The following is a 16,343-nucleotide window of genomic DNA, read 5'->3' as shown; positions in this document are numbered from 1 at the left end:
GGTGTAACTACAGGACGATGTCTTGTCACTAACACAGTTGCGGTAACAAAAGCCCCTGCTGTGGATGCTAAGAGAGGCTGGAGACTCTTCTGATCACTCAGTGGAGAACTGTGGCTAAGAGCTATGGCTGTATCATGATTGCTTTCCTGACATCGCGTGCTAAAGTAAGTATCCTACTCAGCCTTCTGAACTAGACTTGCCCCATAGTAAATTTCTGGCAGCAATTTGTTCTGCCTTCTTTTTTCTTTTTGACTGCAACAGAATTAATGAAGCCCCTTTCAGATGCTGCATGGGCTTCCTCTGTGGGTGGTGTAACAGTTCAGAACTCCTGCTGTTCTTTTGCACTACATTTTGTCGGCCTGTTCCTGATCTGCGGCAGAGGCAGCTTGTCAGAGACCTAGCGGTTTTTGCAGCAGTTTCCAGGCTTCTTCCAGGAAGCTTCAGGGAATATGTTTTGGGAGGTGCTGCTTCTGGGAACTTCAAGTGCCTTGCCTTTGCTTCTGTCAGCTCTTACAGACAGCTTTTGTTAGCTGCTTTCTGAGTAGGGACTACCAATGTATTTTATCTGCCACTGACTGTTAATTAAACAGCATCACCTATTTGACTAGTGCTTGGGGAACACCTGTATAGCTAGTAGGCAGGAGCACAGCCGGCAAAGTACAGGAAACAGAGGGAGCTAACAGAAACCTAGCCATTGTCAGAGCCATTAGTACAGCAGGAGCAAAAAAGGGCCCAAAAACTCAGCTTAGGACAGTGTGGAACTGCTTAGCACTGTGCAGTGATGGTATTGATGCACCACAGGGCATGGTCACCAGCAACTTTCCTAGACGCATCAGAGGCCTTGACCCAGTGTGAACTCCAGGTCTTAGGCTGCAGGGAGTGTCTGATGCCTCTCCCGGGACAGGAACTGGGGAGGGTGGTGACCTCACCCATGAGAGTTGTACTCTGATCAATGTGCTGAGTTGTCAGGTAAAAGAGGTGTGGGAGGAGGTGAGCAGATTGTGCACCATGAGGGAGGATAAACAGGGGATTGACAGGAACTGTTGAATCTGCAGAGACAGGAGCCAAAGCCCTGTGATGTAAGGAAGGAGGGACAGCTAGATATTATGATCAAATGAACTGTGGATAGAGACTTTTGAGAAGAGGAAGCTAGAAACTTATGACTTCTGGCAATAGAAGGAAGAGTCTGCCTGCAGAATACAGGAGCAGGTGAGAAAGTTCTGTCAGAGGAGGTATCAGAGCCAGCTGAAGCTCAACCAAGTGTGCACGTGAAGAAGAAAAGGAGGATGACAATTATTGGAGAATCTATTGGACTCGGAGGCACCCATCCACCAACCTGCTAATAGTTTATGTACCTGGAGGTTTGCAGCTTCTTGGGTACTTCAATCAAGGATGTTGCAGAGAGACACATCTGAGGCTTGTCTGGGCATCAGACATTACCCCTTGCTGTTCATCGACAGTAACACTACAGGGGTGAGCTTGAGCATGTCAAGAGTGAGTACAGAGCCCTGGATGCAAGGGTGAAGGGCCCAAGGAGGTGTTCTACTCAAGCTGGCCAGTGAAGAAGAGAGGCTTAAGTAGCAGATACATTCGTCAAGTCAAGAATGACTTGATTGAATTAACTGAATGGTTAACTGAATGGTTGGTGTCACAAACAGAGCTTTGGCTTCTATAGCCACAGGGCCTTCCTTGAGGAATGAGGACTGCTGAGCAGGGACAGGATCCATCTGATAGAGTGTGGCAATTGCATCTTTGCTGACAGTCCCACTGATCTTTTTTGAAGAGCTTTGAGGTAGGTACTCCAGGGGAGAGCTGTTGTAATCTGAAGAGAAATGACAGCATGGAGGACACTGAGGAAGTGCCTGGGGAACAGCGTATTTGGGAAAACTGTTACACTTCCTTGTGCAAGCAGCATGGCTGGGATGTCCATTTCAAGTATCTGTACACCACTGCACAAAACATGGGAAACAAACAGAAGGAATGAGTGTGCACACTTGGATTCATTGGGTTTACAAAGATGTGGTGGGATAGTTCACACAACTTGAGCGCTGCCCTAGGTGTGCAAGGCTAGCAAGGAGGCTAGCAAGGAGGGGCACTGTGTGCAAAGGAAGGGCTGGAAGGCACAGAGTTTTGCCCTGGAACCAGTTGAGAAGTTTTGGGAGAGATCAGAGGACGTAACAGACGTGACATTATGGTAGGTGTCTGCTACAAACCACCTGACCAAGAAGAGGAAGTAGATGACGCCTCTTTTAGATAACTGCTGGAGGCTTTGCAATTGCAGACCATAGTAGTCACAGGGGATGCAAGTAAGCCAGAAGATTTCTGGAAGGCAGTTTCTTACTGGAGGTGATTGATGAACCAACAAGGGGACGTGCTCTGCTGGACTTACTGAACATGAGCAAGGAAAAAGTGGTGAAAGGTGTGAGGGTGGATGGCAGCCTGAGCCCCAGTGATCATGAAACTGTGGACAAAGGGGCCCAGGAAAGCTATCTGATCTTCTAGGACACCCTCTTTGATTTACAAGAATAGCCCATTCCAACATACATGAAGCTGAGCAAGTGTGACAGAAAGCCAACGTGGAGCAAGGGCAAATCATGCCTGACCAGCCTTTTATGGTTTACTCAGAGCAGGAGGGGACAGTAAGGGATGTTGTTTACATTGACTTTAGCAAGACCTTTAGCACAGTCTCTCGTAATTTCCTTATAGTTAAATTGGTGAGATACGGACTGGATAAGTGGACAATAAGGTGGGTAGAAATTTGGCTGCACTTCTGGGCCTAAAGTGTTTTGATCAATGGTACAAACTCTGACTGGTGGCCAGTTACTAGTGTTGTCACTCAGGCGTTGACATTGGGGCTGATATTGTTGAATGTTGTTGTTAAAGACCTGAGCTATGGGACAGAGTGAGCTCTCAGGAAGTCTGGGGATGATACTTAACTGGGGGGAGTGGTTGGTACCCTGGAGAGCAAGACTGCTGTTCAGAGGGACAAAGACAGCGGAGAAATGTATTAAAAGGAATGTCATAAAATTCAGCATAGGTAAGATCAAAATTCTGCATCTGGGACATAACAATCCATGCACCAGTACAAGTTGGGAGCTGACTGGCTAGAAAGGAGCTTTGCAGAAATGGTCTGGGAGTCTGGGTAGTCAACAAACTCGATGTCAGCAGTGTGAGATGTGGCGCTACTGGAGAGAGTCCAGCGGAGGGCTACACAGGTGATGAGGGGACGGGAGCATGTCTCCTATGAAGAAAGGCTGCGAGAGCTGGGCCTGTGTAGCCTCGAGAAGAGAAGACTGAGAGGCGATCTCATCAATGTCTACAAGTATCTGAAGGGAGGGTGTCGAGAGGATGGGGCCAGACTCTTCTCCGTGGTGCCCAGCGACAGGACAAGAGGCAACGGGCACAAACTGAACCACAGGAAGTTCCATCTGAACCTGAGGAAAAAACAACTTTCCTGGGAGGGTGACAGAGCACTGGACCAGGTTGCCCAGAGAGGTAGCGGAGTCTCCTTCCCTGGAGATATTCAAAACCCGCCTGGATGCAATCCTGGGCAATATGCTCTAGAGGACCCTGCTTGAGCAGGGGGGTTGGACTAGATGATCTCCAGAGGTCCCTTCCAACCTCAACCATTCTGTGATTCTGTGTTTCTGTACCCTTACAGCAAAGAAGGCCAAGCCAATATTAGGCTGAGTAAGCAGAAGAGTAGCCCGCAGGTTAAGGAAATTGATCCTTCCCTTGTATTTGGCACTGATGAGACCACATCCGGAGTACTGTGTCCAATTTTGGACTCCCTAGTTCAAGAAAGGTATTGACGTACTAGAGTGAGTCCAGTGGAAGGCCACCAAGATGGTCAGGGGGCTGGAGCATATGATGTATGAGGAGAAACTGGGAGAGCTGGGCTTGTTCTGGCTGAGGAAGAGAAGACTCAGGGGGTATCTCATGGCAGTCCACAGCTAGCTAGTGGGAAGGCAGAGAGAAGACAGAGCCAGGCTCTTCTGGGAGTGCACAGTGATAGCACGAGCAATGGATACAGCTGGGAATGCAGGGAATTCTGATTTGATACTAAGAAAAGTATTGTCACAGTGAGCGCACTTAAGCATGGGAAAAGGTTGTCAAGAGAGGCTGTGCGGTCTCTGTTCTTGGAGATTGCGCAAAACTTGACTGGACAAGGCCCTGATCCAAGTGACCCTGCTTTGAGCAGGAGGTTGGACTAGTTGACTTTTGGAAGTCTCTTCCAATCTGTGTTAGTCTATGGTTATATTAGTCTGTGAACTCTGATGGAGCTAAATAGTCTTTAAAATGGCAATAACTTTTTTTTTTTGGTTTATATTTTACTTAGCGTTTGACTTACCAGTTAAACTTCAGTAACGTATGCAAGATGTTCTCAAAACAGTACAGAGAAAGTTGTCGTTGTGGAGACGGGCCAATTAAAAAGCCAAATTAAACAAGAGAATTTGGGATAGCTTCATAGAGGTCCCTCGTGTAGGATGATTCAATTTTAGAGGCTGAAAGTCACTCAGTGATTACTGACTGTGTCTTGTTCAGCACAGTCACTTTACTTTCCACCTTAATTTTTTTCTGAAGAGTAAGTAAACTTAACCCAACTTGAGGCCAAGAATATTTGGAAGGGTTGCTTTTTTCATTTTATACATTGCACATTTTGTGGCAATGTTTTTCTTGGGTTTAGTACATTTCTGATTGTAGCACAGCCATTACTTCATTGTTCTAAACATATGTATTTAAAACACACAGGGGCTTGTGAAATCTGATACTAAAATAAGACATCATTTGTATCAAAACCATGGTTTCTTTAGGAAAGCCATTTTTTAACCTCTACTCCATAGTTCCTTTTGTGTGTCAGGAATTCATCTTTTTCCTTTCTTTATAATTTTGTCCTTCACGTTAGTCACTGGTAGTACAGTAGAAAATTAAAAATATACTGCTCTTTTTAATCAAATCAGTTAGAACTACTAAAAGGAAATATTTTATTAGAAGAGAAAATAAAAACCGTATGTTCTTACATAGGAAGTGGCTGTCAGAGAGAATTGTATTATTGGACCGATGTAAGAATTTATTACACAAAGAAATCAAACAGTTCTTTCAAGCTATGTTGAATGAGGAGGGTGTTCTCTGCCCAGAGGATACCTTGGCGCATATCTTAGCTCTCATCTGTTGTGACCATCTCTGACACATGCTGATTTCTTGCTCTTGGTATTATTCTCTTTCTGAAACATTTTTCTTTTAGAATGATTTCAGAAGGGACTCTTTTAATCTTTGCCTGTGTCTTTCAAAAACACATTTTAAATGTTTTTATTGTTAGCATTGCTTTATTCGTGTTATTTGTATTACTTCTAGCACAACAGGAAGTATTCATAGTATGGAGACAGGTTTACTATGTATATCCTTGCTTTGAGATTTTGCTTTTCTAGGTTTTCCCAAGTGCTACAGAACACTAAAAAGTGTAAACATTCTCTATAAAACTTGTATTCTCATTTCCTTTCTGGTTGAGGAATGCTTGTTGCCATATGTGTATGTCATTTAAAGAGGTGTCATGGTGTTACAAGCTTACTTTTTAGAACATTAAAGATATTCAGAGTGACCTACTCAAGAGAATGGCTGACAAAGGGCAAGGATAATCAACAAAAAGAATAGGAGGGATATTTAAATTTCAGTAAAGCATGTTTGTATCTCTCTGTCTGTAGTTTATAATGTGGCATTGGTATGATATGTTTTTCCATTTTCTTTTCAAATTTACTTACTTTCTGCTGGTATCTTGTTTTGAAGTACATTCTAAACCTAGAGGAAATTTGTATCTCCGTATTATTTTTTTTAAAGAAAAAAATTGTTTTTAAGAAAAAAATCTTAGGTGAAAAATCCATGGCAATAACTTACTTTTCACATAATCTGTAAAATTATATTCAAGAATACTTTTACATTCTTTATAGGTTCTGAAACTTATACATATAAATGCTTTGTGTGTTGAGAGAGAACATGGTAGGAAAAAACCCAACCAAGCTGGAGTAAGGAGTATTATTTGTGGTGAACTTCAGTTCCCAAGATGTTCTTTTTATTATTTAAATGAGTCCTAAAGAAAAAAGTCTGTTTTCACCACAGATGAACTCCAAGCTTTTTGGAGTGGGGGACATTAATATGCTTACTGTCACCAGGTTTGACACCATCAGAAGTTTTTTTAGACTGCCAGAACCAGGAGCTACAATATATGTTTCTTTAGATATCAAAAAGGCTCCTTATCTGTGTTATAGAGTACCAGAACATATATATCCTGGCCTCAGACCAAAGAGTGTTTTAGAGGTAAGGGTGGAAATGCTGAACTTGATTAAAACATCTGTAAAAGGCCATCGTACAGCGTAGAGGGCAGATCTGATGTGTTTTCAGTAGTCCTTATCTCTGAGTTTAAAAAAAAAAAAAAAAAAAAAGATATATCGTACTGCTACAGTACAACTAAGAGGTGATAAAAAACTAAGGCTAGGTCATCATTTGCAAGAGCGGGCCAAACTTTTAGGTACTGAGAGATAATTAGAATGTATATTCATGGATAGTCATGTATGAGAGCTTTGCTTTACTGAGAAGCCTAAGTATCTTTTTAGATTACATGGTTAGTTGGCCACTTGTGACTGTACCCGGGGCTAAGGCAACCAAGTTGGCAAATTCTGAGACCAACAAGCATCCTCTTCTTACCAGCATCCCCTGTGTTTTGCTCACATTCACCTTCAGCTATAAGTTTTGTTCACTTGTCCAGCTTGGTTATACAGGATGATGTATGGCTAAAGCTGTACTAGCTTTGTGCTATACCAGGTGAGTTCATGTCATGTAAGTAGTGTACCTGGTGCCTTGAAGTAGATTTACAAAAGCTCTAGAAGGAGAACTGAATCACATGGGAGGATGCTAGAAGTGGTAGGGATAGGTGTTAAGGGTAGAGGCATTTTTGTTTATTATGCATATTCTTTGACAGAAGACTTAAATAATCTTTGTGCATTTTTCTGGGTGGTTGCTTCCCACTCCCCCAAGGAGAGAAAGAGTTGTTTAATACTTCAGAGACAGTCTGGTAATAGATAGAGGACACCTGTTAGTTCTACGAAAGCAGCTCTAGCTCTGGCTCCTTGCCTGATTCCAGATTTGATTGAATCCAAAATAAAAAAAACAGACTAGGTGATTTTGTAAGTGAGATTTTGAGTAGCACAAGTAGTGACACAAGTTATTATTGTGTAGTACTTGGCTTGAATTTAGTATCCGTGCTGGATTTCTCTCCAGTATTCCTCCAGATTATTTCACAATGGAAAGATAAATTTTCTTTGTGATATACCAGATGCTTTACTCAACTGTGATTCCAGCTCCTTGTAACTCCTTCTCAAGCTACAAAGGTCAACGTTCAAGTTCATTGCTAGCTTCTTTTCTTTATATGCTTGGGATTTACTGCTTTGGTTAACTTCAATGAAAGCTGATAGGTAAGTTCTATTAGCTTGTGAGACAGACTCAGGATAGCTCATGAGGAATGTATTATGTTTTATCGTGTCTGTACTGGTGTTTGGTCTTTCCATCATACTTGTATGTTTACCTCTCTCTTTATCTGGTCTAGGAAGACAAGTAATCCGAGAGTTTGGTATGAACGATGTCAGCAGTGTATATGTAATGAGAGCGGTCTGTGTTCTTATCATCTTTTAGACTTTATTTGCAGTCTTTGAGACTTTATGATCAAAGTAGTTGTACTGGTCTGTCTAATTTCCTGATAGCTATAAGATTTCTGGCCACTTACTCTGCTCAAGAACAGTGGCTGTGTTTGTGATATGCTAACATTGAAGATCAAGTCCCAAGTGTGAAGCAGGTGTAGGACCAGAGATGTAAACATATTGTTTAGGGCACTTTCTAAAAGATATAAAAAAACAATGTTAATTTTGGCTAACATGGATAAAATTCATTTTAAAATTAATTTTAAAATGAATATAAATTCAGCTTTCTTTGAAAATACATTTAAATAGGTGATTTGGAGAGTTTATATTAAGCTTAAAGCTTAATGATAATTTATTCAAACTGCATAAATAGTTCAGTATGCACTTTACTTCCCATAAAACCTTGGCAAAGCAACTGTATAAGGGAATTGCATGGTTAAGACTTTAGAACTTAACTAGCTTTGACAGTCACACCTACTGTAGATATCCAGAGTATTTTCTGTAGTGCAAATTAGTAGTTCCGTTAAAATTCAGAAGATGATTGGAAGTTCAAAAAGCAAACATACTTTCTTCTTGTTCCAACTTATGAATAACAACTTTGTGTGAGAGGCTGAGAACTGCCAGCCCTACAGTTTCACTAGTCTACATAAAAATAATAGTTGGTTCCCTAACTGCAGATAATGCTTTCGTTGTTTTATAGATTGTTAGATGTGTAATATTTCAAAAAGTCGCCTTTTTCTTTTTTGTATCCAACACATTTAATATATTTTCATTTAGCATTCAAAAGCCATTTTTTGTAATCAAATGCCGGTTTCTTTTCAAAGGTAGCTTGACGCAAATAAGTGCACTTGTAATGTAATCATTTAGTAAATAATAGGTCATTGCTTTTTTAACCTCAGTTTAGATTAGTTTTTGTAAGGTAAGTTAGAAAATTGCTGCATGTATATATAGTCTAATCTCCTGATTAGCAAAAAGTAACATTACATGTTGTGTAAAGCTCTATTTAATTGCTGATTGAGGTATTTTAATCATTTCAAGCAATGAAAGAATTAACTGGTTGTCTGTTTGATGATTTAAATTGGTTTAGTTTGGATTAATGTGTTTAATCTGTGGTTTTACGGTCTATTGAAAGAAGGATGAATCTGGATGAAATTTTACCTGGCACACCTGCTCTATATGTAACACTGGATGAGAAAGTGAATCTACTGCTTACAGTGTTCCTGTCCAGTGATCTCCAGAATATCCAGGGAAGACAGTGAAATGAGGGCAAGATTTCAGCATCATCAACCTTGAGGCTTTTATTGCTGAAGAGTTTGTAGATAGTTGACTGGAAATCTTGCATGGATCAGTGTCATTCTCAGCCCTTTATTTTGTGCTCTCTATTTCCAGCTATGCCAAGGGAATGATCCTGCACCTGTACCATTTAAACACTGTGCAATATATTTAAATATGGGGGGGGGGAGGGGAGAGGAGAGATTTAGTTTTCTATTCACTGCATCTCATTCCTCCCTGGAGTTCAGGTTGGAAGTGCTTGCCCCAGAGGCTGCAGCTTGCTACAGCAGTGCCAGCTTAGTCGAGCATGGTTGTGATGGGAGAGAGACTCTGGAACAGTCACTGCCCCCCTTACCTATCTTCTCGACATATCGGGCAGCTATCTTAGCACTGCTGTTTAGGTTCCTAGGGAGTTTCAGTGTCACTCCCAAGCTGGGACATGGCTACAATTTTTTAAGGCAAGTTTTGGCATTTTGCTGGAACATGATAGCAACAGGCACACAACTCCTTGGAGATAGTGGGAATGTTTCTTCTTTGGCTCCATCACCCTGGGCCTCCAGCACTGTTTGTACTGCTTTATGAAACACTTGAGCAAGCAATGGACATCTGGACATGTAGTCAACTAGTCAATTCTCCAGCATTTCAGATTCCCTATATGTTGGAAAAAATGCACTTAGGGTGTATGGTTAATCTCATGCTTAAACAAAATTTTGATTTAATAAAGAGATAGAGAGTCCCAGGATATAGTGCTGGACGCTTTCTCAAGAGATCATTCAATACAAACTTTTAACACTGAGGCAGGTTTCAGTGTATGTACCAGTCAGGACAAGTATTTATCTGGTATTCTGATGAAGGTCATTCTACTAGCTCCCTTGTCCGGTTTTGGTGTCAGTTAAACAACAACAGCTACTTTCACACTTTTAGAATATCTCTGAACATTCTTTTTCTTCCCCCAGTGGTCGTAAAGAACATTTATCTCCATTGTCTTACAACAGCCTTTTACATCTTTTGGAAAACTTACGATTATGCCTTATTTTGCTCTTCTGCTTTTTGGATCATGCAAATCTGCTTTCTGCAGCCTTTCCTCATAAGTCATATTTTCTGTATATGTTATCACTGATATGGTTCTTCTCTAGACATTCTACTTTTTTTCTGCATCTCTTAAATAGGGTCCAGAATTTGGTAGCTATCCATTACTGTTAAATGTAATATTTACCTCTTGAGTCTCACAGATGACTTCAGATTCACACGTTCTATTAATACAATTTGTGGTGCTGTTACCTTCTGATTCATTTCATTGTAGTTAGGTTTAGCCCTTCAACTTCCCATGGAAAAAATGCATTTTCAGCATTTGATTTCACATTCTGTGCTATAGTATTTTGCATTTCTTTTGACTGATTTAAATTCTGGCTCCCATTCATCAAGATATTTCTGACTTTACATCCCATCTTCCAGAGAGCTTGCAATCCCTCCCAAACTGGTTTAACCTGCATGCATTATAAGCGTATTTTATTATATGTGACTTCATATCAGGTCTAGAAATTAGTTATGAAGTCTTTTGGCTTTACCTTGTTTCCAGCAGTGAGTAAATTTGTTCTTCTCTTGTCGCTCTTTATGGATCTGTAGAAAATGAGTTGATGATTTCAAACAAATAAATAATAATCACATTTACGATAGCTAAGTGCTCCTATTACAGAAGTTATTGTTCTATATAGAACTAACAAGAACCCTTGTGATTGCTGGAAGAGGGCTACGCCACGCGCGTGGAGGCTGAGTTACGGACGTTGTCACGGGTAGCTCCTGCCTCAGGAATTGAGGTGATTTGCCTGGGTAACGTTAGGAAACTTTCACCATCTGCTACTCTGTATTCTCTGGACAGGTTGGATTTAGTCAATTTATTTTCCATATTTGAAACATTTTTGTTTGCCAAGATCATCATTCTCTCTTGGCAAGCGGTCTAGCAAAGGCTATTAGAATTAAAGTGTAACTATAGAAGTTTTCAGGGTTTTCTAAAAAAAAACCTTGTGTTTTGAGAAGATTTAAATATAAAAATAAATAGCATTTGAACTAATTTTTGTAGGGCTTTTTGGTGGGCATGGGGGGAGGGCAAAGGAGAGAGTAACTTCCCTGCACTTCCCTTACATGTTTTTCCAGGGCTTTGTGTGTAGAGATAGTGTAGTCTAGTGTTTTGATTTCGATAACTCCAGCTGCGTGACCAGTAGAGGGAGCCCAGAATCACAAAATATTGGAGATATTTTTGACTGGGGAAATTGGGGTGAGAAGCTTGCTTTCATAATACAGAGAAAATTTTTGATTATACTTGGAAGGAGATGTTGGCTGTTACCAATTCTGGGGAAGAGCATATGCGAAACCCTGAAATGCTTGATGTCTTTTAAATGATGAAATTGTATTGACAACTTTTATATTAGAAGGCTAATCTGAAATTATTTCTCTTTCCCATGTTGCTGGTTGCTGTGACTCCATATCATCGATACAGAAAGTAAGTAACTTTTAATTTTTTTAAATCGTTTTGAAAGTGTGCAGATGTGGCTAAAGTGCTTGTATGTATGTGTATCTGTGCATGACCTACCACCAGAAAATGATCAATCTTATAGACATACTGCTACAGAGGATGATTCCCATGTGTGACCGTTAGAATACTACGATAGATTTTAGCAACATCACCCAACAGATAATAAATAGTATGAAAGTTCTGCATTTGAAGACTATTTGACATGGGTCAAACGGCAGCGATAAAGGGCATCGTGGAATTTCAGTTTGAGCTGTTAGCTCAAAATAAATCGCACCCCCCACTGTTCAGATTATTATCTCATTTGCAACTGAAGTTAAGAAAGTGTGTTTTGTTTTATGCTCATTATCCCCAAGTCCAGTTTTCAAAAAGGGAGGATATGACCCTTTGGTAACAGCACCAATTATTTAGGAATCACTGATATCTGTATGAAACAAGCATAACAGTAGTTAAAGTGCTTCTTGGCTCGGTGACTGGTATGGATTTCTTTGTAAGTCAGCGAGTAGTTTCTATTGTCCACTTGCCAGTTGGCTAGAGTTTGAAGATTAGGATATCTGCTGTGAGCACACTAGTGGTCATGGGATATTGCCAAATCCTCTATTTTGGGTTCATTCATCTAGTATCATTTTAATTGCTTAATGGTTTCTAAAAATAAGTGTGGAGTCCAGAATTTCTCGTTGGGGACAAGAGAATGATGCAAAGCACTGCATAGATGCACAAACAGTTCTGTTTCTTGTTATTTCATGCACTGAGTTTGTCTTCTATTGCAGAGTCAGCAAGTTCCTTCTATCTTGCAGAAAAAGTCTTAATCTCTGATAGTGTTTCACTAAAAAATCCAAGAGTGTGAGATTCTAAATTGCTTCACATTATGTATGTCACCATATGGAAGAAATTACACAACTAGAATTGCTCTGTTAAATGCCTTGTGTCTTTCCTCATCAAACATTAATGCAATAAGGAAAATGTATAAAGAGAAGTATACTCCTTATTCCGAAGCTATTTTAAGTAATCGTTAAATTCAACTTAAAAGAAATCTCTTAATGTCTTCTGTGCTACTGTTAGCAGTATCCTTGTATTTCTACCATACTTAGTTTTGTGTTCTGATACGGTATTATATCAAAACCAGATGTGGAATTAGTTTTATTTGCACAGAGAAAAAATAAGCAACAAAAACTCTTTAGAAATTTCATATGGAATAATCATATTTGGAATACTCATAAAATAGAGGTGGTGGTCAACAAGCTGTATTTTTTCCTGTACTTCTTGATTTTGGATGAAGAATGAGTTCATAAGCTGAAAGTCAATATAGAAGTAGATATTGTAGTAATGTGATACATTAGGTGACCAAGAGTAAATAAATTATATTTGACATGATTTCCTGTCCTGAGGACATTTTATAGCCGTTTAATTTTTACTGGAAGAACAATTATCACATTATCCATCTTGCCATTAAATTAATATATGTGCATTATGAACAAATTCTGTTGTAACAGAGCTATTGGGCTCAGCTCAGCAGAAAACATCTTTATTTGGAAGGTGACAATTTTAGGTCCAGTTTTATTAAAAAAAAAAAAAATCAGTCATGCAATTTTCAACAAGGATTGGATATTGTGTTATGACAGATGCCTGAAACATTACTCCTGTATATATTCTCATATGGCCTAATAAAGAACAGTAGTGACTGATGGACTTTTAAAGCCCTGATCCTGGTTTATAGTTGAGTATATAATTAATCCTGAGGTTCTCAGCTACACACTTAATTTAATGCACAAGCATTGTTCCACTTAGCCACATAAAGAAATTCCACTTGGTTAAAAATAAACGCATTTGCAGGCTAAAGACCCCAGGGAAGAAGCACAGTTTCAGGTTCAGTCCCTGAGTACACTGTGTACATTAGTCAGTGAAAGGGGAAAAAGATGTGATAGTACACATCTATAAATCTTGTAGTTAAACTGCATCTTTAAATTAATATGAAATACAACAATTTTGTGAATACCTCCTTCCCCACCATTTGTAAGATGAACTTTTCAGAATGGTGTAGGTTTATCTAGGATAAAAATATTTGCTTCTTTTTCTGGTGTATACTTGGTTCTATTAGATAAACTTATGTGCAGAAATACTGTTTTGTCTTAACATATTGAATTCCTTTTTAAATAGTCTCTTAACATGTATTGCACAACACTATTGCATTTAATTACTACCTTGAATAGGTCAAGCTCTTAATCTCTAAAACAATTTTAATTAGGAAGTATAGTGATTCATAGAAGGTACAAATGTGCTTGTATGTACAGTAATGCATGCTGGCTATGTTAGGAAAAGGCTTAACTGTATATCACTTTTAATTTTAAATGTGTTCTTCCTGGGCTCTTTATTATTCTTTTGTTGCCTTTCATCCTACGGGATGGAGCTGCCCTTGAACTTGGTACTGTTTTGATCATTCATGTGCAACAGCCACATTGTCTGTAAGATTTTAAAAATGAGGCTTCGTGGTGTTATTTACAACGTAATTTCACATAAATATTTGGACTTTGGTTCTCTTAGAATGTGGAGCTCGTTGCTGTACGAAGAAAAGCATAATTATAATTCACAGACTTTTTGCCTCGAGCCTAGGGGACAGATGCATGTGATTAAGTTTGAAACTGGGCTGTTATTGTAATGTAGATGTTTTCAGGGCTGAGAGAATTTAAAAAAAAAAAAAAAAGCCAGGCAAGTATGACTTTTAAAAAAATAGACTGAGGGAATAGTTTTACAAGAGGCACTCAATCTTGGACTGCTTTATTTTTGCACAACTTTATTTTTCAGTGGAACCTCTCCATTAGCTTGCCTGAATGCAATGCTTCATACTAACACTCGTGTAGGTGATGGAACATTCTTCAAAATCCCTGGGAAGTCGGGACTCTATGCTCTCAAAGTAAGTTGAAATTTTTATATAGAAAGTACATAGAGCTATTAATCCACTTTATGAATGTCTCAATAGATATAAAGGTAAACAGATTAGATTCTTTGAGAGGAAATGACCTGACAGTCCCTCTAACTGCTTTCAGATGTCTTATAAAAGGATTTATAATGAAAGTAAACACTGAGTATTTTATCTTAGAAAGCGTATACATGTTCTTGAATTTGGCATTTGGTATAAGAAACATGTTGTAGCTTAGCTAGAATGCTGCTTTTCCAGAGTTGTTAACAGAAAGGCCTTTGCTTTATGAGCAGTGAGCTCAAGAGGATCGCTGACTTTCTCATTAAGTAATTGTATTAATGTTTGATTTTTGAATGGTGGAAAACTGTTTGCAAGTCTAATATTAAATCAGCTTTTAATTTACAGGTTGCATCGTTATTTTTGACTGGGAATATAACTGTAGTGACAGAATCTTCCCTGCATGCTATTTCTTTTCTTTCTCCTCTTTTTTTCTTTTTTGTGTATATATGGTGTTTTCTCACAGATGGAAAGAAAATTTTTCTTTATACATATAATCAAACTTAGCGTGGCTTCATAATAGGGATGAGAGAATGTGAGGCAGAGGTGAGAAACAATGAAGTGAGATTATATGTTTGGCAGTCTAAATGTAATCAATTAAAATTTGAGGTGGGGGGAAGTATCTTTTGAAATTCATGACAGATAAATTACATGTAAGGGTTCAGAAACAATAAAAGCCATATACATTTGCCTGCTCCTGATAACTACAAATTTTGCATTTGTGATTGAATTAATGGGTTACTGAAGCTTCATTTTCTAATTTACTAAAACAAATGCTGCTGTTTCGCTTTAAATCGGGAGATATTCTTGGCACAAATCCAGGTATTCACAATCACTCCCATGCTTGTGAGCTCCAGGTTGCTTCAGCTATTTGAATTCAGGAAACAGGCAATGGCAAAAGAGAAACATTAAAGGATTTGTGTTTTGCTGCAGCACTCTGGACATTCAACTGGAAGACTAATATTTTTAACAGCCAAATAAATCTGTTTCTGTTATTTAAAAAAAAAAAAAAGAAAGAAAGAATTTTCATTTTATTTGGCAGTTTTTAAATAAAGAGCATATTATGACTTCACAAAATAGCTTTTTTGTTTTTCATTTGCAGGTTGTCTCATAAAGCTCTGTTTTAACTTCTTCCTCTGAAGTAACTCATTTACAGGCATATTTTATTTTATTCTATTTTTTGAAATGTAAGCATACAATACACTGCAATAATCTATTTTTGCAGCTGCACCAGGATCAATATTGTTTTTTTTCTTTTTGATTTTAGTTTTCTTTTTCTTTTTTAACTGTAGAAAGAAGAATCAACATGCCCCACTGATGGAACATTGGATTTAGGATGTGAATCTGAGTTAGATGGCACTGAAATGGCTGAAACAAACAATAACAATGGAGATGAAAATGGTGGTAGGTGTTGTTATTTCAACATTAGAGACTATATTTGGGGGAGAAAAAGTATTATTTATCCAACAATGTCATGGTGTGATTTCTAAATTGTATGATATTTGCACTAACTGGAAATTTTGACTCCGTGTCTGCTTTGGCCTTGTAAAGAAATCTGGGCCACCAAGAGTCTTTATTTGATTTAGTTCTGTAAAAGACAATGAAGTACTGATTTTGGGACTGTTTTGAGTAGATAGTTCATATTTTTCCAGGCCCCACAGCTAATAAGTTGCCTTACTGGTCTTCAAACTTGGAGTAATTGGACAAACATTGATACAGCTCACTGATTTCAGTGGTAATGTGTGTGGTGGGCACGTGGGTCCCTCAGTACTGTTCTAAGCATAGGACAGAGATATGTATTTTGTTTTTTAAGGCACAGGTTCTCCTGGGTGCCATGTTGGTATAAAGACATGCCGAGGTATGAAAGTCTGTGTATTTT

The 16,343-nt window shown here is 38.8% G+C and overlaps 1 protein-coding gene across 3 annotated transcripts in view; it reads left to right on the top strand.

Annotated features, from left to right (window-relative positions):
• Positions 1-16,343, top strand: part of ASXL3 (ASXL transcriptional regulator 3) — a 132,618-nt gene that overhangs the window by 39,804 nt on the left and 76,471 nt on the right. For all 3 annotated transcript variants that reach the window (XM_068932788.1, XM_068932789.1, XM_068932790.1), the window contains 2 exons: positions 14,293-14,401; positions 15,757-15,868. In XM_068932788.1, coding sequence (XP_068788889.1) covers positions 14,324-14,401; positions 15,757-15,868 — 190 coding nt within the window. In that variant the 5' untranslated portion in view covers positions 14,293-14,323. The remainder of the gene's footprint in view (positions 1-14,292; positions 14,402-15,756; positions 15,869-16,343) is intronic.

The sequence above is a fragment of the Struthio camelus genome, chromosome 2 (genome assembly GCF_040807025.1).
Source record: "Struthio camelus isolate bStrCam1 chromosome 2, bStrCam1.hap1, whole genome shotgun sequence".
Lineage (NCBI taxonomy): Eukaryota > Metazoa > Chordata > Aves > Struthioniformes > Struthionidae > Struthio > Struthio camelus.
The sequence above is the reverse complement of the archived record's forward strand: the minus strand, read 5'-3'. Positions and strand labels throughout refer to the sequence as shown.